This window comes from Salvelinus fontinalis, chromosome 18, assembly GCF_029448725.1.
Source record: "Salvelinus fontinalis isolate EN_2023a chromosome 18, ASM2944872v1, whole genome shotgun sequence".
Lineage (NCBI taxonomy): Eukaryota > Metazoa > Chordata > Actinopteri > Salmoniformes > Salmonidae > Salvelinus > Salvelinus fontinalis.
In genome coordinates, this window is record NC_074682.1 from 35,049,029 (window position 1) to 35,071,965 (window position 22,937).

A 22,937-nucleotide genomic window follows, 5' to 3' on the forward strand; every position below is an offset into this window, starting at 1 on the left:
GCTGTTTGGGGTTTTAGGCTGGGTCTCTGTACAGCACTTCGAGATATTAGCTGATGTACGAAGGGCTATATAAAATAAACTTGATTGATTGATTAGCTCATTGTGTTCAGAAGAACCCAGGGTATGACGCCATGTCATCTTGTAACTGTACATCAGACATAGTGATCAGAAACATTTAACACTGTATAGGTATAGGAGTTTTATGATTTGGAAGTGCACATTTGGACTCACGGGTCTTTGGCTTGCTTGTATGTATCTTTCAAAATACATTGAGTCATCTTAATTAACATTTCCCGCACACAGACATTTTTGTGTTGTTGCAAAAGTTGCCCAATTACCGGGAGGGATGGGGACAACTTGTTGTCGCTCGCGGTGCTCAAGTTCACAACGGCTGCCAGGAAAAACCCATACAGCGCTGTGAAGTGCAGAGCCAGAGCTCTGATGTCATGTATAGCATGTTACTGTACAGCCACCACATTCCAATTTAGGTACTTATTAGTGCCCAAATCTGCCATTGTAAAGGGTTAATTTGTATGCTGGTGACATGATGATCAGTGCTTAGCTGCAAATTGACAAATTAAAATGATCTAGCTTTTATTCATAATCTCATCATGTACCCTCTACACTGTATCAATGAGCTGTTTGCTAGAGTACCTGTGGCAAGTGGGCACATCTGCTGTTTTCGCAGGACTTTTTAAACACATTAAAAAACTGAAGTTATTCGGTAAATTAAAAGTTATACAAATTATACTTAAGTGCACTACGTCATTACGCATAGCTCTTCATTCATAACAAGCCAGTTTGATGGAAACACTGCTGCTGTTAAAATGCACATATTTCTTTGTGCACTCTTTCCCCTCAATAAACTTAATTTCTCAAAAAAAGGGAAAACTTGGCGTTAAAAGCTGTGGACTTTCTGTGCATTTCAGTTCCAGTCTGCCATTAACGCAGCCCATTCAAAGGGAGAGAGTCAAAAACAAGTTAGTCAAAACCCCTTCTCCCTCTCGTTTTCACAGCAACGCCCCCATACCCGAGAAAAGGCAGGAGGAGCTCTCACTCACTCACAATGCTAATGGGACTCTGGTGCTGACAAGGGATGACAACTGACAGGCGACAGTGATCAAGGCCCTAGCTGTCTTTCTATCAGCCTTATCTCTTAAAATATGAATAAAGAGTGATACTTTCATCATTTGAACTTAGATGAAAAAGATGTTACATGTCAGCACAGAGTAAATGGATGTGGTCTTCTTCGAAAGTTCTCATTAGAATGGAGATGACTCTCTGACTCACTCACCCTTCTAGATGGGGTCCCCAGGTCTCCCTGCACATCCAGGTAAACATCAGTGGCTCCCGCAGAGCCTTTCAGATTGGGAAAGGTCCAGTTCTTGGTGAGGGGATTTTGCATATGAGCTCCGTAGGCATCTATTTCTACATAAGAGCAAATGAAATTCAAAATGGAAAAAAAGAGTACCTCAGGTGTTTTGTTGAAGGTTTAAGCTTGTGTGTATAGTTGGTTCAGTTTTAATGAGCCTCAAAATATTGGTTTTGCAGGATTTATCATTATATTAAAACAACTGAAAATATGAACTTTCGCCATATTTAAACAATTTGTTTGTAAAATGTCAGCATTGAAATGGTCTACATGGGAACACAACAAGTCCTATGGTAATACAAAGTCCAAGCTTACCCTCGTGGATTGTACTGGACAGGTGCATGTTGGTACCTTTTCCCTCCAGCCCTGAGTCATACAGGACAAACGGGTTGACTTCATCCAGAGATGACAGCTCTTTCTCCAGTGTATGGGCCTTACGCGGAACCTTCATCATGGCCACATGTTTCCCCTGTGAGCAAGAAAACCCTTGCTCTGCCTGTGGCTTCCCCTTAGGGATGCTCTTCCCTGCCATGCTACTGGCGTAGTCTGGCATGGGGAACGTGCCAATGCCACTGTCGAGGGTGCGCATGGAGGCCCCAGAACCTAATCAGTAAGGAAGGAACAATCAAGTAAGACTAGAGTCAGAGCTACTCAAGGAAAATAGACGACTGGCATTATTATGACTCAGCATCATGCTACTTTCACCTGTAAAATGCTGAGAACTAATGGACTCTGCCAAGCTCTCTTCTGATGTGACCTCATCCTTGCCGATCATAACTGAACCCTGAAACAGCAAGGGTTAATGACAATCATATATTTCACTGACACTACATGTGTAGTTTATTAATCTTTCTATAGTGTATCAGAGGAATACGACAGAGAGAAAAGAGTTTACCTGGGCCATCTCGTCCCTGCTCTTGGTGTGGCTGATCCCGTTCCTCTGGTGACTGAAGTTGGGCCGCGACCTCTTAGAGTCAAAGGAGAGGCGTCTGTGTGTCATTCCAAAGGTGGCAGGTATAGCTCCCCTTTCTTCCACCCTGTTTCCAGAACAAGACGTCGAGGGACTTAAGAAGGAAGACGTTACAACAAACTCATAGGGGAGCTAGCTTTTGACTTAAACTCCATTTACAAATCAAATTTGATCAGATATAAAATCATACGAGAAAGAGTTTACCCTCTGGCCAAGTTTTATAATTATCTTATGATCACAAATTTAGTACACTGACAGCCCCAGTCTAATATATCCTAGACAGGGTTTGGATGTATGTAATTAATTCTCAGGTAAATGATCAGGTTATTTAGGAATACATATCATTATTACCTGTTGAGGAGCTGCTGCATGAAGTTCTCTGCGGTCATTCCTCTGTACATGAGTGACAGTTGGCCCTGGGTCTGGTCCATCACCACCTCACAAGAGTGGCCTCTGCCAGAGAGGTCCATCCCGACCCTGTTCACATATGCCCGCTCCTCTTCCAGCGCCTTCCGCAGGTCCTCTGCCTTCTCCATCAGCTTGGAGATGTTCAGGCTCTCCACCACCTTCTGGGGACCACCTGTCTTAGGGTCCTTAGCCCCTCCGCCAGAGGCAGACGATGACGAAAGAGATGAGGATATGTTGATCTTGAACTTGGACACTTCCGGTTTGCGGTTGAGGGCGGGGAGCTTGCTCTTTCTCAGGCCGAACCAGCTGGCGATGCCATTGGAGGCCTTCTGCTTTGGCTCGGCCACCTGGCCCTGGTCCTGCTCCTGCAGCTTCAGCATGTTTTCCTTGATGCCACGCATCACCTTCTGCTCAATGGCAGACTGGAGCACGGGTGGGCCAGACGAGTACGGCTTTTTGTCCTCTTTTGCGATGGCTTCAGTAGATGGCCGTGGTGGCAGAGGAGGGGGAGGCGGAAAGCTCTCTGCATGGCCAAAGGTCTTCTTCTTGCCGGCCGGGAGCTTGGTTTTGTCTTCCGGCCGATGTGGGTTTCTGTGAGCCAGGGCACGGTCCTCAGGAATGGGTTTGACCCCTCTGGGATAAGAGGAAGCTTGACCTACCTTTGAAGGGGACTTTGACGGGACTTTAGTGGGGCTGTTTTGTGGGCTGGGGGCAGTTTTACTGTGGTGGCTCTGGGTGATGGGGCATTTCCCATAGCTGCGAACCACTGGAGGAGTCTCTGTGTTGGAGGATGATGTGCCCATCTTGATCTTTGGACCCTCTGCTTTTGCTACATATATCCTGGGAGAAAACGGTGTCTCCTGCTCGCCCTTGGGTATCAATGCTGGGGTGGCTGAGGATTTGGTGCCCGATTCATGTATTGGACCTATCCCCCTAGTGTGACTGCCGAGGCTGGTTTTGGGGTAGGGCTTCCCATCCAGGGAATCAGTGGATTTCTGATTTCTGTGCTGCTCTGCTCCAGTTCTCTCACCTTGCCTTTCAGCGGTCTTGCTTTTCTCAATATTGTTGGTGGGGGGTTTACCTAGGTTACTTTGTGCATCCTTCTTGTCCACGGACTGTGCACCTACTGGCAGATCTTCTGTGCTCTTCATTTTCCCCAAAGCAGCCAGGCGCTCTTTGAAGGGCTGGTGACTGGACTCACTCTGGGGAGTCTTGCCCCGCACCAGTCTCTTGGGGTCACCTCGCCTGGCTGAACACTGGGTTGGCTGGGCAGGTTCACAGTTCTGTTGGCTGGGCTCCGGAGCTGCACGGTGCTCCTGGTGCCCGTCTCTCATGCTGGAGTAGCTGGGGTGACTACTGTGTGCTTTTATTTTACTGACGGCGGAGGAGGACGAGGAGGGGAGGCTGAAGTGTTGGTTTGGCTTGTGCCAGACGGGGCTTTCTGAGTCAGTGTCCTGGTCAGAGAAGTTCTGGTCAGCCGTCCCTGGGGACGAGTCAGGGTGCTGTGAAGACGGGGGGCTGAGGAGGTTCTCATCTTGCTGACACTGCTTCTCTACAGGACCCTCGGGTTGAGGGTAAGGGAGGTATTGGGACATCTTAAGATCCTCCAGGAACTGGGGCGTCCCATCTGAGGGGCAGACATTCTCATATTGGGGTACCTTCTGAGAGCCCCTTTGTGCATGAGAGGAGGGGGGTGCCTTTGTGCTGATGCTGGGTTTGGGCACAAAGTGGCTGCTGAAAGCAATCTCCTTGGCCATGGGAGGGGTGTCCACAATGTCCTCTGATTTGGGTGGGGAGGTGGGGGCGGAGTGTGTGGCAGGGTAGGGGTCTGTTTTGGAGGAGGATGAGGATGGCTGCTTCTCCCTCTCTGTGGTGGTGGCTTTGCGGGTCAGGATGGGAGAGTGGTACACCTCATAGTTGTTGTTGTTCCTGCAGGGGATCTTGGAGCTGCGGGTGAGCTGGGGACTTAGACGGAGGGGGTTGCCTGGTTGTGCCTGGTTGATCCCCGGAGGGATCTTCAGGAACTTGAGCAGCCGGGACGGGGAGGAGATAGGGGAGGGCTTGACTTCACTCAGACCTGAGGAGAGAGAGGTGGGGCTGAGTGCAAGCTTGCTCTTCCCAGAGGGATGCAGGGCCTGAGCTGAGCTGTTCCTCTCAGGCACTGGGGCTGGAGAGTAAGATTCCACCACCACCTTCTTGGAGACAGACGTTTCATTGGAGAAGTAGAGCCCGTTGCAGATCTGATCACTCACTTCCTGCTCCTTAGGATATCCTGGTTCAGTCTCAACATGGTCTGTGTGTGAGGTAGAAGAGCGCAGGCTGTTGTTCACATTGTGTGCCGCTGCCTCTACTTCCAGGTAGCAGCACTCTTCCGGACTGTCCTCGTTCTGGCTCTGCGACGTTGCCATGACAGCCTTTATGTGCTTTATATCCTCACTGTGAGAGGGCTGTACCTTGCCGGACGGCTGCTTGTCTGTGTGTTTTTGTAACTTCCTGGGCTCCTGCCCTAGCATCCCGTTGAGGTTGGCTTGGATTAGCAAGGAGAGGAAAGGATCAGAAGAACCCAGACCTTCTGGAGTGCGCTCTAGAAAGTCCAAAGCTGTTTTGTGCATGTAGCACTGGTTTGTGCTGTCAGCAGAGAGGAGGTGGGAAAGAGCCGCTGCCTGGGGAGGGCTTGTGCTCTGTGCCAATGCCCCCTGGTCCTCTGCACAGGCCTGCCTGTTAAGGATCTCCACTCTGGCCTGGTGTGAGGCACCGTGGCCCTGGGCACACTTCAGCAGGCTGTCCAGGCTGCTCTTCTGGGAGAGTATGTGGCAGGACTGACAGCCCCCGTGTTGTTGTTGCTGATGCTGGGCATGGTCCTCCTGGAGAGCCCCTTCTCCATTGGCATAATCGCGAATGTCTGAGTCAGAGCTGGAGTGGTGGCAGCGTGACGATGGGTGTGCCACCGGGGGCTGTGGGGCAGGTAACGCCTCAGAGGACATCAGGGATATCTGGTCTCTCTCCATGGAGACCAGCGCCTGGCCCAGGTCATGGTGGGGGGACAGGCAGGAGGAGGGGTGGAACTTGAGTGGGTCTGACTCCTCCAGCTTGCGCAGGACCTCTAGGATGTGTGCTTTCTTCTTGAAAAACGGAGACAGGGCCTCCATGGAGGTGGCCCGGGCCGATGCGGCTGACCCGTTCTGTGTGCGGTCCCCATTGCTCTGCATAAACAAGGACATCAGGATGGAACTTTGCTACATCTTCATCAAACAACAAACTAAGAACAACACTTCACGTTAAGTACAGTTGCAATCTGAAGAAGTGCACAATGCCTCCAACATATAACACATTGCATGCACAGTGCACCAGGAGTTATATGCATTGATTTCATGCAGACACTCGATTGTGGAGGTTCCTTTTTACTCTGTTTTTTCTTGGATAAGTAATTACTTTTTGAGAGGGCCTGCAACTCATGTTTCAAGTGAATGTACTTGATTCAAGTTAACAGTCCAAGTCACCAATGACTATGTCACAGCAACAAAGGACATCCTGAGAATTCTGAGTACCCTAGTCCTGACAGGGGGAGGAATAAATGAACGACAGATTGGGAAGGAGAGAAGAGTGGAGAGGCGACAAAAGCTACTTTGGTTACACATGGCCTGCCAACCTTGGGAAGCTGTCTTTATCTTTAATTAAAATGCAATTCTGTAATCAGTGAGAAAATGTATTCTGCTCTCTTCCGCCTCCTCCTTACCTCTTCCTGAAAGGTAGCAATTAGAGGTCGACACAGGAGTGAAAATTATTTCCCCCCCCGTACTATCATAATCCCGTAACAGTACCCTAACCATGGAACTTTACAGTCCCGCCCCGATAAAAATCGCTCCCATCCTGTGCAGAAATCAGAAATAACTTCTTCCATTAACTGCTTGGCTGTCTCCACTCTGAGTGTGAGTAGCCACCCAGCTAGCACATAACATTCAGAGGACCATATGTTTCTTAGAGCTTGGTGAAAGTGTGGTTGTCATATGGTTATTCTACATACAACCTTCCCACAACTTTCTGGGAATGGTGCAAGATAGTGGCTTTGGAACATTCAGCACATTTAATGAACCTTACAAAAAAACAAAAAAACAAAAAAAAAACGTTATTTTCTTGTAATTTCATTACTTTAACAGAACGATTCCTAAAAGCATGGTTACGTTTCATTCACATTTAGGTAATGCTCTATGAACATTCTCTAACTGGTTTGGCATTGGGAATGTTCTCAAATTTTTCCAAGAATGTTAACAAACAACGTTCTTCTGTGGGAATTTCAGTACTTCGAGAACGTTAAGAAAATGTTCCATAAAAACCACAAGAAAACCTTTGACGTTCAGAGAATGTTCTATGAATGTTATTTAAAAACATATACATTCCATTCTCAGCATCAACAAAACTCCATCCTCTATCTTGTTAAGTGTGTTGGCTGTGCCCACTAATTGGAAACACCTGATCTTAATGAGTGCTTGTTTCCTTTGAAATGGTATTGGTAAAAAAAAACATGGCGCAGAGGACTAATTCCATGGATAGAGAACAGAAGTTTACTTTTTCACATTGGGTGTTGCATGCATTTGTTTATTAAATAAATGAAAAAAGGTATCACATTTTTGTGTTATTTGATCCTTCAGGTTCCCTTTATCTAATATTAGATTTTGGTTGAAGATCTGATAACATTCAGTGTCAAAAATATATATATGAAAAAAAGAAAATCAGAAAGGGGACAAATGCTTTTTCAGGGCACTGTATATACAATCTGGATGGGAGCTGCACCTGGATCAGTGGAAGCAGTGCAGAGCTTAGCTGAGGATGTGGGGAGCTGAACTGTATTGGATTCAGTCAGTCAATAAATGTATCTACCCATGGTTCATTAAGACCAGAGACAAGGGGCTTCTGCATTACATTAGCTGGTTATCCAAAGCTCTGGAGAGAAGAAATAGCATTTGGATTGAGATAAAGCTAAATAACACTTTTTCAGCTCCCATTATCCCTGTGAGAGCCTTTATATTCTAAAGCAGCATTTCAACAGTGGACTTTGCAGGTGAGTGTTAATGGGTTCACTAAAGGTGTAAATGTTATCATTAACCCAAAATCTCCCCCTCACTACATTCTTGTGTAACACCCCAGGGATATATGAAGGGTATACAAAATGCAATCTGAAGACTATGGGATGATGGCTAGGTTGCTTTGAGACTTGGGGCCAGAGAGAAACCAAGGAGGTCTGATGGAAATAAAGGGAGCGAAAGAAAGGAGTGCATAGGTTGAGTGTTTGTTCAGAGGGAAACAAAAATCTATATTCAATTTGACACCTCTGTCCCTGCCTGACAATGAAAAACCAATCAGTTTCCCTCAGTGTTGAAATGACTGGTTCTCCCCCTTTCCTTTCTTCCACTTGTTTCTCAGTCATTTGTCAGCAGGAGTCTAGTGCTGCTCATCGGGCAGTGATTACAGCAGCCTATTTTGAGAACATTAGTGGGGCTCGGTGAGAGCCGTTGGGGGTACTTAGGTGAGCGTAGGGGAAAAACAGGTGGAACTTTCACAGCAGAAAATTGAATGGTGGCGCTAGAACATTGAGCAAGCCAAGCCCCTTTAAATTATATTGATTTGTGGTTCAATTGATACTGAGAATGGGAATTCCGGACTTGGGTGACTGGGGGACCTCCTTGGAACATACGAGTATGAAAATCAACATTGTGATTACTAACAGCAGGGGTCCAAAGCTGGTGAAGCAGAGGTAAACCAAATATGACTTTGCTGAGCTGCATAAGGTGGCACAGAGGGCTGACTGACATTGTGACAGTCTCCTATGTGATAGTGGAATGGGGTTTACGATTGGCTTTGAGATCTGGGTTAAGAGTCACAGTCATAGAGATCCTATAATTCATATACAGTGGGGAGAACAAGTATTTGATACACTGCCGATTTTGCAGGTTCAAAAATCCTGAAAATGACATTGTATGATTTTTAAGTAATTCATTTGCATTTTATGCATGACATAAGTATTTGATACATCAGAAAAGCAGAACTTAATATTTGGTACAAAAACCTTTGTTTGCAATTACAGAGATCATACGTTTCCTGTAGTTCTTGACTAGGTTTGCATACACTGCAGCAGGGATTTTGGCCCAGTCCTCCATACAGACCTTCTCCAGATCCTTCAGGTTTCGGGGCTGTCGCTGGGCAATACAGACTTTCAGCTCCCTCCAAAGATGTTCTATTGGGTTCAGGTCTGGAGACTGGCTAGGCCACTCCAGGACCTTGAGATGCTTCTTACGGAGCCACTCCTTAGTTGCCCTGGCTGTGTGTTTCGGGTTGTTGTCATGCTGGAAGACCAAGCCACGGCCCATCTTCAATGCTCTTACTGAGGGAAGGAGGTTGTTGGCCAAGATCTCGCGATACATGGCCCCATCCTTCCTCCACTCCATACGGTGCAGTCGTCCTGTCCCCTTTGCAGAAAAGCATCCCCAAAGAATGATGTTTCCACCTCCATGCTTCACGGTTGGGATGGTGTTCTTGGGGTTGTACTCATCCTTCTTCCAAACACGGCGAGTGGAGTTTAGACCAAAAAGCTCTATTTTTGTCTCATCAGACCACATGACCTTCTCCCATTCCTCCTCTGGATCATCCAGATGGTCATTGGCAAACTTCAGACGGCCCGGACATGCGCTGGCTTGAGCAGGGGGACCTTGCGTGCGCTGCAGGATTTTAATCCAGGACGGCATAGTGTGTTACTAATGGTTTTCTTTGAGACTGTGGTCCCTGCTCTCTTCAGGTTATTGACCAGGTCCTGCCGTGTAATTCTGGGCTGATCCCTCACCTTCCTCATGATCATTGATGCCCCACGAGGTGAGATCTTGCATGGAGCCCCAGACCGAGGGTGATTGACCGTCATCTTGAACTTTTTCCATTTTCTAATAATTGCACCAACAGTTGTTGCCTTCTCACCAAGCTGCTTGCCTATTGTCCTGTAGCCCATCCCAGCCTTGTGCAGGTCTACAATTTTAGCCCTGATGTCCTTATACAGCTCTCTGGTCTTGGCCATTGTGGAGAGGTTGGAGTCTGTTTGATTGAGTGTGTGGACAGGTGTCTTTTTATACAGGTAACACGTTCAAACAGGTGCAGTTAATACAGGTAATGAGTGGAAAACAGGAGGGCTTCTTAAAGAAAAACTAACAGGTCTGTGAGAGCCGGAATTCTTACTGGTTGGTAGGTGATCAAATACTTATGTCATGCAAATAAAATGGCAGTGTAAAATCGGCAGTGTATCAAATACTTGTTCTCCCCACTGTATGTGTTATACACTGAGTATACAAATACACTGAGTATACAAAACATTAAGAACTGACCAAACCTGACCAGGTGAATCCAGGTGAAAGCCATGATCCCTTATTGATGTCACTTGTTAAATCCACTTCAATCAGTGTAGAGGAAGGGGAGCACAGGTTAAAGAAAGATTTGTAAGCCTTGACAATTGAGACATGGATTGTGTATGTGTGCCATTCAGATGGTGAATGGACAAGACAAAATATTTAAGTGCCTTTGATCAAAGTATGGTAATAGGTGCCAGGTGCACCGGTTTGTGACAAGAACTGTAATGCTGCTGGGTTTTTCACACTCAACAGTTTCCCGTGTGTATCAAGAATGGTCCACTACCCAAAGGACATCCAGCCAACTTGACCCAACTGTGGGAAGCGTTTGACCCAACATGGGCCAGCATCCCTGTGGGGGGTGCAACTCAATATTAGGAAGGTGTTCTTGTTCCTAATGTTTGGTATACTCAGTGTATATATATCCTACATATATACATTTGTAATTCAATGATCACAGTGAAGTTTTAGTTGGGGGTTAAGGTTTGTGTGTGGGCTAGCTGCTCACCTTGAGTCCCCCCTGGTTTTTGGACACCAGCAATTTGTCACTGTCCATGGTCAGGGGCTCTGTGCTGGGCTCTGTGCTGTGCTCTGAGACAGACACCAACTGCAACTGTAACGGGAGAGAACAGAGAAAGAAGAATGTCAGTAACGGCACCATATCGACTATTGTCATTCTTTACACCCTCTCCTGATTTCCTTTAACCTGCTTCCTAATAGACAGAGAAAATGGCATTACCGGAGCGGGCCAGCCTCTTTTCATTCCTATCCTAGCGCTGAGTAATTAAATTGCTTCGGCATTGAGATGGCATCAGGTTTTCTTATAATATTCATCACAAAGAAAGGTGATGGCGGGAGAAGGTTTTTTCCCCTCACAGGTAAGAGAGGCAAAGAAAGCGACTGAAGAATACAGAAAAATGGAGGCATGGGGAAGAAGGGGGTTGGGGAGTTGGGGACAGTTTCCTTTTACAGTAATAGAATGTGCCACTTTTCCCTCCTGTGAATTACAAGGCAATTTATTTTAGATTAAATGCTGTATTGATATTTCTGCAGCAGATGGCTTCTCTCTCTCTCCTGTCCCCTCTACCGTGGAGTGGGTGAAATACTAATAGAAGAGAGAGAGGGAGTTGGTGTAAACAAACAGAGGTGAAAAAAAGAGAGGGAAGGAAAGGGATAGAGATGTGGTGCGAGAGAAAGAGGTGTCATACACTTCAAAGAAGAAGAAAAATGATGACCAAGGTCACTGAACATCTTTATCAAAGACAAGATGATCTCTGCATCTGTTCTTTTGAAGCGGAAACTTCAAAAGAAACTTCACGGAAACTTCAGAGTCGTTGTATAATCATCTTTAAGCTCCCGAGTGGCGCAGCGGTCTAAGGCACTGCATCTCAGTTCTAGAGGCATCACTACAGACCCTGGTTCGGTCCCTGGCTGTATAACAACCGCCCGTGATAGGGAGTCCAATAGGGCGGGTTACAATTGGTCCAGCGTCGTCTGGGTTAGGGGAGGGTTTGGCCGAGGTAGGCCATCATTGTAAAATAAGAATTTGTTATTAATTGACTTGCCAAGTTAAATAAAGGTTAAATAAAAATCTCAGCAGGGGATTCTAAAACCCTGTAGCGGGTTTGTCCTTGGTTTATTTCAACAAGGCCAAAATGGACAGAGTAAGAGCTCCAAGGAGCTTTCAGGCTCTAAGCTCTAGTCTATTTTACAATTGATATTAGATATCAGTTTAGGTTAATAAATCCAAAGAACACCAAGGCATCATAGTCCTCGCTGTAATATTTCAATCTCACATCTGACTATATCAACACAGAAGAGATCACTACACGCTATGGAGGATATGCGATAGAATTCTAAAACTAGACTTCACATTACAGTTCCACATTTCACCTTGACAACAACCACCTAAGCAACAACAGTAATGAGATCAGCATGACAGAGATGCGGGAGAACTTCTCATCTCCCTACCAAATGAAAGCAGATTACCTCAGAAACACCGTTCTTATTAAGTAGTAAACAGAAACAGGATGACACATAGGACCATACTTTGATCGTGGTCTGAATATAATCATAATGAACAGGAGACAAGCAAGGCAGAAAAGAGGTTCTCCCTCTCCCCCAGTGGTTTAGATAAGCATATCACACACACACAGGCAAAAATGAGTCTCTCCAATTTGATGGGATAGACATTATTTTCTCTGTGGGCATTCTGATGTGAGGAATGATAGAAAAAAACATTCATATCCAAATTCTCATTAAAAGCCCAAAATGATCCGAGAGCCAACGGACAGACTTAAATCCCTTCTTTGGTCACACTTTCAACACCAGTCTGTCAGTACTAATTTTTATTTATTTTATTTCACATTTATTTAACCAGGTAGGCTAGTTGAGAACAAGTTCTCATTTAAAACTGCGACCTGGCCAAGATTAAGCAAAGCAGTGCGTCAAACAAACATACAGTTAATAGTACAAAAGAAAAAGTCTATATACAGTTGAAGTCAGAAGTTTACATACACCTTAGCCAAATACATTTAAACTCAGTTTCACAATTCCTGACATTTAATCCTAATAAAGATTCCCTGCCTTAGGCCAGTTAGGATCACCACTATATTTGAAGAATGTGAAATGTCAGAATCATAGCAGAGAGAACTATTTATTTCATATTTTATTTCTTTCATCACATTCCCAGTGGGTCAGAACTTTACATACACTCAATTAGTATTTGGTAGCATTGGCTTTAAATTGTTTAACTTGGGTCAAACGTGTCGGGTAAGCTTCCACAAGCTTCCCACAATAAGTTGGGTGAATTTTGTCCCATTCCTTCGGACAGAGCTGGTGTAACTGAGTCAGGTTTGTAGGCCTCCTTGCACGCACACGCTTTTTCAGTCCTGCCCACAAATTGTCTATAGGATTGAGGTCAATCAATCAATCGTATTTATAATGCCCTTCTTACATCAGCTGATGATACAAAGTGCTGTACAGAAACTCAGCCTAAAATCCCCAAACAGCAAGCAATGCAGGTGTAGAAGCACGGTGGCTAGGAAAAACTCCCTAGAAAAGCCAGAACCTAGGAAGAAACCTAGAGAGGAACCAGGCTATGAGGTCAGGCTATGAGTCAATACCTTGACTTTGTTGTCCTTAAGCCATTTTGCCACAACTTTGGAAGTATGCTTGGGGTCATTGTCCATTTGGAAGACCAATTTTCGACCAAGCTTTAACTTCCTGACTGATGTCTTGAGATGTTGCTTCAATATATCCACATAATTGTCTTTCCTCATGATGCCATCTATTTTGTGAAGTGCACCAGTCCCTCCTGCAGCAAACCACCCCCACAACATGATGCTGCCACCCCTGTGCTTCACGTTTGGGATGGTGTTCTTTGGCTTGCAAGCCTGCCCCTTTATCCTCCAAACATAACGATGGTCGTTATGGCCAAACAGTTCTATTTTTGTTTCATCAGACCATTTCTCCAAAAAGTACAATCTTTGTCCCCATGTGCAGTTGCAAACCGTAGTCTAGCTTTTTATTGGCGGTTTTGGAGCAGTGGCTTCTTCCTTGATGAGCGGCCTTTCTGATTATGTCGATATAGGACTCGTTTTACTGTGGATATAGATAATTTTGTACCCGTTTCCTCCAGCAACTTCACAAGGTCCTTTGTTGTTGTTCTGGGATTGATTTGCACTTTTCGCACCAAAGTACATTCATCTCTAGGAGACAGAACGCATCTCCTTCCTGAGTGGTATGACGGCTGCGTGGTCCCATCGTGTTTATACTTGCGTACTATTGTTTGTACAGATGAAAGTGGTACCTTCAGGCATTTTGAAATTGCTCCCAAGGATGAACCAGACTTGTGGAGGTCTACAATTTTTTTTTCTGAGGTCTTGGCTGATTTCTTTTGATTTTCCCATGATGTCAAGCAAAGAGGCACTGAGCTTGAAGGTAGGCCTTGAAATACATCCATAGGTACACCTCCAATTGACTCAAATTATGTCAATTAGCCTACTCAGATGCATCTAAAGCCATGACATAATTTTCTGGAATTTTCTAAGCTGTTTAAAGGCACAGTCAGCTTAGTGTATGTAAACTTCTGACACAATTCACTGTACCACAATTCCAGTGTAAGTGAAATAATCTGTCTGTAAACAATTGTTGGAAAAATGACGTGTGTCATGCACAAAGTAGATGTCCTAACCGACTTGCCAAAACTATAGTTTGTTAACAAGACATTTGTGGAGTGGTTGAAAAACGAGTTTTAATGAATCCAACCTTTAAGCACCTGCTCTGACAGCTGGTGGTTAAAGTTAGTGAGGGAGATATGAGTCTCCAGCTTCAGTGATTTTTGCAGTTCGTTCCAGTCATTGGCAGCAGAGCACCGGAAGGAAAGGCGGCCAAAGAGGAATTGGCTTTGGGGGTGACCAGTGAAATATACCTGCTGGAGCATGTGCTAAGGGTGTGTGCTGCTATGGTGACCAGTGAGCTGAGATAAGGCGGGGCTTTACCTAGCAACGACTTAGATGACCTGGAGCCAGTGGGTTTGGCAGCGAATATGAAGCGAGGGCCAGCCAACGAGAGCATACAGGTCGCAGTGGTGGGTAGTATATGGGGCTTGGGTGACAAAACGGATGGCACTGTGATAGACTGCATCCCATTTGGTGAGTAGTGTGTTGGAGGCTATTTTGTAAATTACATCGCCGAAGTCAAGGATCGGTAGGATAGTCAGTTTTACGAGGCTATGTTTGGCAGCATGAGTGAATGATTCTTTGTTGCGAAATAGGAAGCCGATTCTAGATTTAATTTGGGATTGGAGATGCTTAATGTGAGTCTGAAATTAGAGTTTACAGTCTAACCAGACACCTAGGTATTTGTAGTTGTCCACATATTCTAAGTCAGAACCGTCCAGAGTAGTGATGCTAGGCAGGCAGGCGGGTGTGGGCAGCGATCGGTTGAAGAGCATGCATTTAGTTTTACTTGCATTTAAGAGCAGTTGGAGGCCACGGAAGGAGAGTTATGGCATTGAAGCTCGTCTGGAGGTTAGTTAACACAGTGTCCAAAGAAGGGCCAGAAGTATACAGAATGGTGTCGTCTGCGTAGAGGTGGATCAGAGAATCACCAGCAGCAAGAGTGACATCATTAATGTATACAGAGAAGAGAGTCGGCCCGAGAATTGAACCCTGTGGCACCTCCATAGAGACTGCCAGAGGTCCGGACAACAGGCCTTCCAATTTGACACACTGAACTCTGAGAAGTAGTTGGTGAACCAGGCGAGGCAGTCATTTGAGAAACCAAGGCTGTTGAGTCTGCCGATAAGAATGTGGTGATTGACAGAGTCGAAAGCCTTGGCCAGGTAGATGAATACAGCTGCACACTATTGTCTCTTATCAATGGCGGTTATGATATTGTTTAGGACCTTGAGCATGGCTGAGGTGCACCCATGACCAGCTCGGAAACTCGATTGCGTAGCGGAGAAGGTACGGTGGGATTCGAAATGGTCGGTGATCTGTTTGTTAACTTGGCTTTCGAAAACCTTAGAAAGGCAGGGTAGAATAGATATAGGTCTGTAGCAGTTTGGGTCTAGAGTGTCTCCCCCTTTGAAGAGGGGGATGACCACGGCAGCTTTCCAATCTTTGGGGATCTCAGACGATACGAAAGAGAGATAGGCTAGTAATAGGGGTTGCAACAATTTCGGCGGATTAAATAACTCATGCCTAATTATCCTTTATCTTGTCAAATTCATTACAGTTTTGCAAAAACTAAGTAACTGAAAAAAAATGAAAAGCAACTTGTTCATTTATGCGTAATTTCTAAATCTTCACAGAGGAATCAATTTCATGAACACACACACAGAACACATCACACATTCTGTACCTGTTGCAGATGGCTGGCCTGGGGGTGTAGTTTCTGGGCAAAGAGCTCAGTCAGGGTTTTGTTCTGTCTCTCCAGGTCAAACACACGCATCTTCAGCTTAATACACTCCTCCCGCAGGTCCTAGAACAAACACACACACACAAAACAAATCAACAAACATTTACACACGCACGAACACACACACTAAACTTGTTGTGTAAAATAACTGCCCATTAACCTGTTAGACTTTTGAGTCTGAATGTCATCGATTCGTCTTCATGAACTATGTCTTACCTTTTGATTCAGAAGGGCCTGTACCACGTGGTTGGCCACCTGAAAAAGATAGAATTAAAGGTTCATCTTTACTACAGTCTTTGGTCACAAATGGAGAATGATTTTGGAGTCTTAAGAGTAGTAAACTTAGCAGTGTATAAAAGCTGAGAACTTATGTAGTGGTTACAGAGACAGACAAAACAGTGTGACACTGTCAGGACAACCTTTTCTATATAAAACTCACCTCATCCAGACACCTTTCATATGCTTCTCTCTGGCTTTCATTCGCAAGGGCCAGGGTGGAATTCTCAGCCTACAAAGGAGAGAGAAAGAACAGAGACATTAGAGAAAAGAGAGAGAGACCAATTACATACATCTATCGAAAGCATAAATTTGACAACAAAGATCAACCTCGGGAGATTCATCCCCACCCGTCTCATATGATCACAGTGCATTTCAATGTCTACACATAGAAGAGCAAGCTTCATGTGGCCGAGAATGAACAAATCAGTTGATTTCACAATCGTCCCCATGGAGAATTTGACAATGCGAAAGAATAAACGAAAGAGCAAAAGATTAGGTAGATCTCCAAAGGGGTTTGATACATCTGAACAAGGACCGTTTATAACAAATATAGATATATATCCTTGCTGTAATAGGTGTAAACTGGTGAACTCATTAAAAAGAGAATCCTGCCAATGTCTTATTCGCTATGATCAAAGGCGGGAACGTGTCACCACGGCAACTATAAAATCAAAGGTATGATGGGGGACTGAAACAAAGGGGAGGAGAGATCGATTCTGAAAGAACGAAATAGGAGGGAAACAGAGACAAGACGGAGAGAGTTAGTAGAAGGAATGAGAAAGAACAACATGCTGATTGGAATAAATTGGGAGTGAGGCAATAGAGGGAGAGAAGGTGCGAAAGAACAAAACATGTCTTCAAAGAAATAGAGGCACCTAAGCCACCAGTGATTGCACATCAAAACAGCAGTCACACATTTAACGCTCCCTCTACAGTGCGTCACAGAAGCTGTGATGGGCCCAAGTGTTCAATAATCAGGGAATGGTGGATGGTGAGGGGAAAAGGTGGACAGGAGACCAAATTATTTTGGCACTATCGATTCCCATCGCAACAGAGCAGAGAAAACTGAGTTTTCGATTTGCTTGTCTACGAGGTTTCGAAGTAGAATAGGAATCAAACAGTCTAGCTTGAGGCTCAATGACTGTCGCTTAGTCAGAAATCATTGCATTGTCCAGTGGAGGGTATGTGTGTGTGTGTAAGACAGAAAGAGGGAGAGTGTATGGGCAAGTCAAGCCAGTTCAGTTCAGATCAGTTGCAACATTGTTTCTAAGATTTTCAGTTTTGGACTGTGGATAGCCTACCTCCTAAAGAGATAAACATGCAGAGGTGGAAAAAGTACCGAATTGTCATACTTGAGTAAAAGTAAAGATACCTCAAAGTATCAAGGCCAGGTGTCCCCAGTCCACCTGGCCTTGCTGCTGTTCCAGTTTCAACTGTTCTGCCTGCGGCTATGGAACCCTGACCTGTCCACCGGACCTGCTACCTGTCCCAGACCTGCTGTTTTCAACTCTCTAGAGACCGCAGGAGCGGTAGAGATACTCTTAATGATCGGCTATGAAACTGACATTTACTCCTGACTATTATTTGACCATGCTGGTCATTTATGAACATCTTGGCCATGTTCTGTTATAATCTCCACCCGGCACAGCCAGAAGAGGACTGGCCACCCCTCATAGCCTGGTTCCTCTCTAGGTTTCTTCCTAGGTTTTGGCCTTTCTATGGAGTTTTTCCTAGCCGCCGTGCTTCTACACCTGCATTGCTTGCTGTTTGGGGTTTTAGGCTGGGTTTCTGTACAGCACTTCGAGATATTAGCTGATGTACGAAGGGCTATATAAAATAAAATAAACTTGATTTGAAAGTACAAATGCAAGTCACCTAGTAAAATACTACTTGAGTAAAAGTCTAAAAGTAGTTGGTTTTAAGTATACTTAATTATCAAAAGTAAAGTATAAATCATTTAAAATTCCTTATATTAAGAAAAACAGATGTCACAATTCTCTTTTTTATTTTATTTTAATGTACTATCCAGCGGCATGCTCCAACACTCAGACATAATTGACAAATTAAGCATTTGTGTTTAGTGAGTCCGCCAGATCAGAGGCAGTAGGGATGACCAAAGAGGTTCTCTTGATAACAGCGTGAATTGGACAATTTTCCTGTCTTGCTAAGCATTTCGGTGTCAGGGAAAATGTATAGAGTAAAAAGTACATCATTGTCTTTAGGAGTGAAGTAAAAGTTGACAAAAATATAAAAATGTACAGATTCCCCCAAAACATACTTCAGTTGTACTTTAAAGTATTTTTATTTAAGTACTTTACACCACTGTAAACAAGATACTTTATTGCCATGCAACCAAGGTTGGTGGTATTTGTTTACAGTACTGTAGCTCTGAAGTAACTAATATATATATATACACTGCTCAAAAAAATAAAGGGAACACTTAAACAACACAATGTATCTCCAAGTCAATCACACTTCTGTGAAATCAAACTGTCCACTTAGGAAGCAACAGTGATTGACAATAAATTTCACATGCTGTTGTGCAAATGGAATAGACAAAAGGTGGAAATTATAAGCAATTAGCAAGACACCCCCAAAAAAGGAGTGATTCTGCAGGTGGTGACCACAGACCACTTCTCAGTTCCTATGCTTCCTGGCTGATGTTTTGGTCACTTTTGAATGCTGGCGGTGCTCTCACTCTAGTGGTAGCATGAGACGGAGTCTACAACCCACACAAGTGGCTCAGGTAGTGCAGTTCATCCACGATGGCACATCAATGCGAACTGTGGCAAAAAGGTTTGCTGGGTCTGTCAGCGTAGTGTCCAGAGCATGCAGGCGCTACCAGGAGACAGGCCAGTACATCAGGAGACGTGGAGGAGGCCGTAGGAGGGCAACAACCCAGCAGCAGGACCGCTACCTCCGCCTTTGTGCAAGGAGGTGCACTGCCAGAGCCCTGCAAAATGACCTCCAGCAGGCCACAAATGTGCATGTGTCTGCTCAAACGGTCAGAAACAGACTCCATGAGGGTGGTATGAGGGCCCGACGTCCACAGGTGGGGGTTGTGCTTACAGCCCAACACCGTGCAGGACGTTTGGCATTTGCCAGAGAACATCAAGATTGGCAAATTCGCCACTGGCGCCCTGTGCTCTTCACAGATGAAAGCAGGTTCACACTGAGCACATGAGCACATGTGACAGACGTGACAGAGTCTGGAGACGCCGTGGAGAACGTTTTGCTGCCTGCAACATCCTCCAGCATGACCGGTTTGGCGATGGGTCAGTCATGGTGTGGGGTGGCATTTCTTTGTGGGGCCGCACAGCCCTCCATGTGCTCGCCAGAGGTAGCCTGACTGCCATTAGGTACCGAGATGAGATCCTCAGACCCCTTGTGACACCATATGCTGACACATGCACATTTGTGGCTTGCTGGAGGTCATTTTGCAGGGCTCTGGCAGTGCACCTCCTTGCACTAAGGCGGAGGTACCGGTCCTGCTGCTGGGTTGTTGCCCTCCTACGGCCTCCTCCACGTCTCCTGATGTACTGGCCTGTCTCCTGGTAGCGCCTGCATGCTCTGGACACTACGCTGACAGACACAGCAAACCTTTTTGCCACAGTTCGCATTGATGTGCCATCCTGGATGAACTGCACTACCTGAGCCACTTGTGTGGGTTGTAGACTCCGTCTCATGCTACCACTAGAGTGAGAGCACCGCCAGCATTCAAAAGTGACCAAAACATCAGCCAGGAAGCATAGGAACTGAGAAGTGGTCTGTGGTCACCACCTGCAGAATCACTCCTGTTTTGGGGGGTGTCTTGCTAATTGCCTATAATTTCCACCTTTTGTCTATTCCATTTGCACAACAGCATGTGAAATTTATTGTCAATCAGTGTTGCTTCCTAAGTGGACAGTTTGATTTCACAGAAGTGTGATTGACTTGGAGTTACATTGTGTTGTTTAAGTGTTCCCTTTATTTTTTTGAGCAGTGTATTTACAGAGAGATTACCCAGAGACACTCCAGCACAGGGAGGAGACGCAGCAGTAATTACAGCCTGATTCACACATCAATACGCAGCTGCGCTAAGGGTGAAGGTGTTTGAATACAGTAGGGACAGGGAGAGTGTGTGACATTTTGTGAAGGTTTCATCTTCGTAGAGTGTGTGTATGGAATTGACTTTGTGTGTGTGTTCATGTATGTGTGTGATCCTAATGTCATGTGTGAAACTCAATCTGTCACTCAACTATCCAATCTGAGAGCAATACGTGTATTACGTTTCAATACTGTCCTCTATACAAAGTGTGGGCTGGCAAAGGCAGAGGACCTTGGCCTGAATCTGCAACATAAGTGCTGTAAGGCCTCAGCCAAGGGAATTTAACCACAGTAACATTAAGAGCCCTCTCCATCACAGTGGCATGATTATAAACACTAAACACTTTTCAAACAGGTGCTCTGAGAAAAGTGTTTTAAAGCACTTTCTTTCCCACCTCTCATTCTGCCACTAGGGCTCAGGAGATGATGGCCCGGAGAGCTGGGAGACTAAAAGTTTTCACAACACCTGAAAAAGTGCCGCAAGGGTCCATTGTGTGCTGAGTTCGGAGATTTAACACAGGCTCTAATAGAAGAGTCTTTTAGATTGCTTTATAAAGCAAAGGCCTAAGAGAAGCTGCAGGTTACTCAGTCGCGTGACATCTGTAGTACATCATTTGAGCCGGATCCTGACGGAACAGGATCCGGCACCTCACTTTTGTTTTGGAATGTTTCATTCCGAAACCTATTTGGCTCGATCCGGTAGCTCTCGTGGCATGAAAAAGAATTGTCACTATTTGCAATGTAAAAATTTGAATAAACGGGATCAAAGTTAATTCGAGTTGCCTCTTCGTTAATTCTATTCAGTGACCTACTAAATCAGCACCACCCTCTGAAGGTTCTGAGCCTGCCAGGGTTGGACTTACGAAGCCAAAGCCCCCTGATGGGTGAGCATAATATTTTGAAATAATTTCATACCCCTTTTTCTCCCCAATTTGGTTGTTACAGTCTTGTCCCATTGCTGCAACTCCCGTACGGACTCGGGAGAGTCAAAGGTTGCGAGCCATGCGTCTTCCGAAACACGACCCTGCCAAGCCACACTGCTTCTTGACACACTGCTCGCTTAACCCGAAAGCCAGCCGCAACAACGTGTCGGAGGAAACACCGTCCAACTGGCGACCGTGTCAGCGTGCATGCGCCCGGCCAGCCACAGGAGTCGTTACAGGGCAATGGGACATGGACATCTCGACCAGCCAAATCCTCCCCTAACCCGGACGACACTGGGCCAATTGTGTGCCGCCTCATGGGTCTCCCGGTCGCAGCCGGCTGCGACACAGCCTGGGATTGAACCCAGATCTGTAGTGATGCCTCTAGCACTGCGATGCAGTGCCTTAGACCGCAGCGCCACTCGGGAGGCCCGGGTGAGCATAATATACAAGGAATTTCTCAAAGCTGCTAATGAGAACCTTGACAACCTTGTACCTAGCTGGTGGGGATTCCGGTGAGGTGACTCCACCCAGGTAGTGGCAGTGCTGGCAACACTAGCTGCAGTAACCCATGGGGGGGGGGGGGGGTCACACTCGGACAAATCAGAGAGGGGGCAAATTGTGGCCCTGGTGGAACCAAATAATAAAAGGTCTGACTGCAGAGATGCTTGGGAAAATGGTCACAACGGAGGACCAGCGTGTGTGTGTTTCAGGGGAAGGGGGTGTATCTGAGCTCCATCAGCTAGGACTTGACATTGGTTTATCAAATCTGTCCATTCTTGCTCAATTTTGCATGCCTTCTCAAACAGCTACAAATGTATATGCATTTGCACATCAAGTCCTTTCTTGAGTTGGGCTCAGGGATGGAACAATTGTTGAATATCTGAGCTTGTGGGGGAAGGGTGGGAAGTGTGTGTGTGTGTGTGTGTGTGTGTGTGTGTGTGTGTGTGTGTGTGTGTGTGTGTGTGTGTGTGTACCATATCTGTTGCTATGGGGTAATTATGTTAGGGACAATATAGGATGAATCACAATAATTGTTTGCTAAAATAATAATTACTTGCCAAAAAAGGTACATTTTGTAATGGAAATCCTGGTTATAGGTAACAATCCTTCACATGAACTGCCAACATTATAACACATATTATTTGTTAATTGTGGAAATTAAGATACCCAATATATATATATATATACACACACACACACACACACACACACAGTGGGGAGAACAAGTATTTGATACACTGCCAATTTTGCAGGTTTTCCTACTTAAAGCATGTGGAGGTCTGTAATTTTTATCATAGGTACACTTCAACTGTGAGAGACTGAATCTAAAACAGAAATCCAGAAAGTCACATTGTATGATTTTTAAGTAATTAATTTGCATTTTATTGCATGACATAAGTATTTGATACATCAGAAAAGCAGAACTTAATATTTGGTACAGAAACCTTTGTTTGCAATTACAGAGATCATATGTTTCCTGTAGTTCTTGACCAGGTTTGCACACACTGCAGCAGGGATTTTGGCCCACTCCCACTCCACTCCTCCATACAGACCTTCTCCAGATGCTTCTTACGGAGCCACTCCTT

The 22,937-nt window shown here is 45.3% G+C and overlaps 1 protein-coding gene across 12 annotated transcripts in view; it reads right to left on the reverse strand.

Moving 5' to 3' along the window:
• Positions 1-22,937, reverse strand: part of LOC129815393 (nck-associated protein 5-like) — a 112,361-nt gene that overhangs the window by 5,589 nt on the left and 83,835 nt on the right. For 11 of the 12 annotated variants that reach the window (XM_055869175.1, XM_055869176.1, XM_055869178.1 and 8 more), the window contains 9 exons: positions 16,500-16,568; positions 16,277-16,315; positions 16,004-16,123; positions 10,644-10,748; positions 2,694-5,953; positions 2,268-2,436; positions 2,078-2,156; positions 1,688-1,975; positions 1,295-1,428 (listed from right to left, as the gene is read on the reverse strand). In XM_055869175.1, coding sequence (XP_055725150.1) covers positions 1,295-1,428; positions 1,688-1,975; positions 2,078-2,156; positions 2,268-2,436; positions 2,694-5,953; positions 10,644-10,748; positions 16,004-16,123; positions 16,277-16,315; positions 16,500-16,568 — 4,263 coding nt within the window. The remainder of the gene's footprint in view (positions 1-1,294; positions 1,429-1,687; positions 1,976-2,077; positions 2,157-2,267; positions 2,437-2,693; positions 5,954-10,643; positions 10,749-16,003; positions 16,124-16,276; positions 16,316-16,499; positions 16,569-22,937) is intronic. The other variant, XM_055869174.1, reaches the window with a different exon arrangement.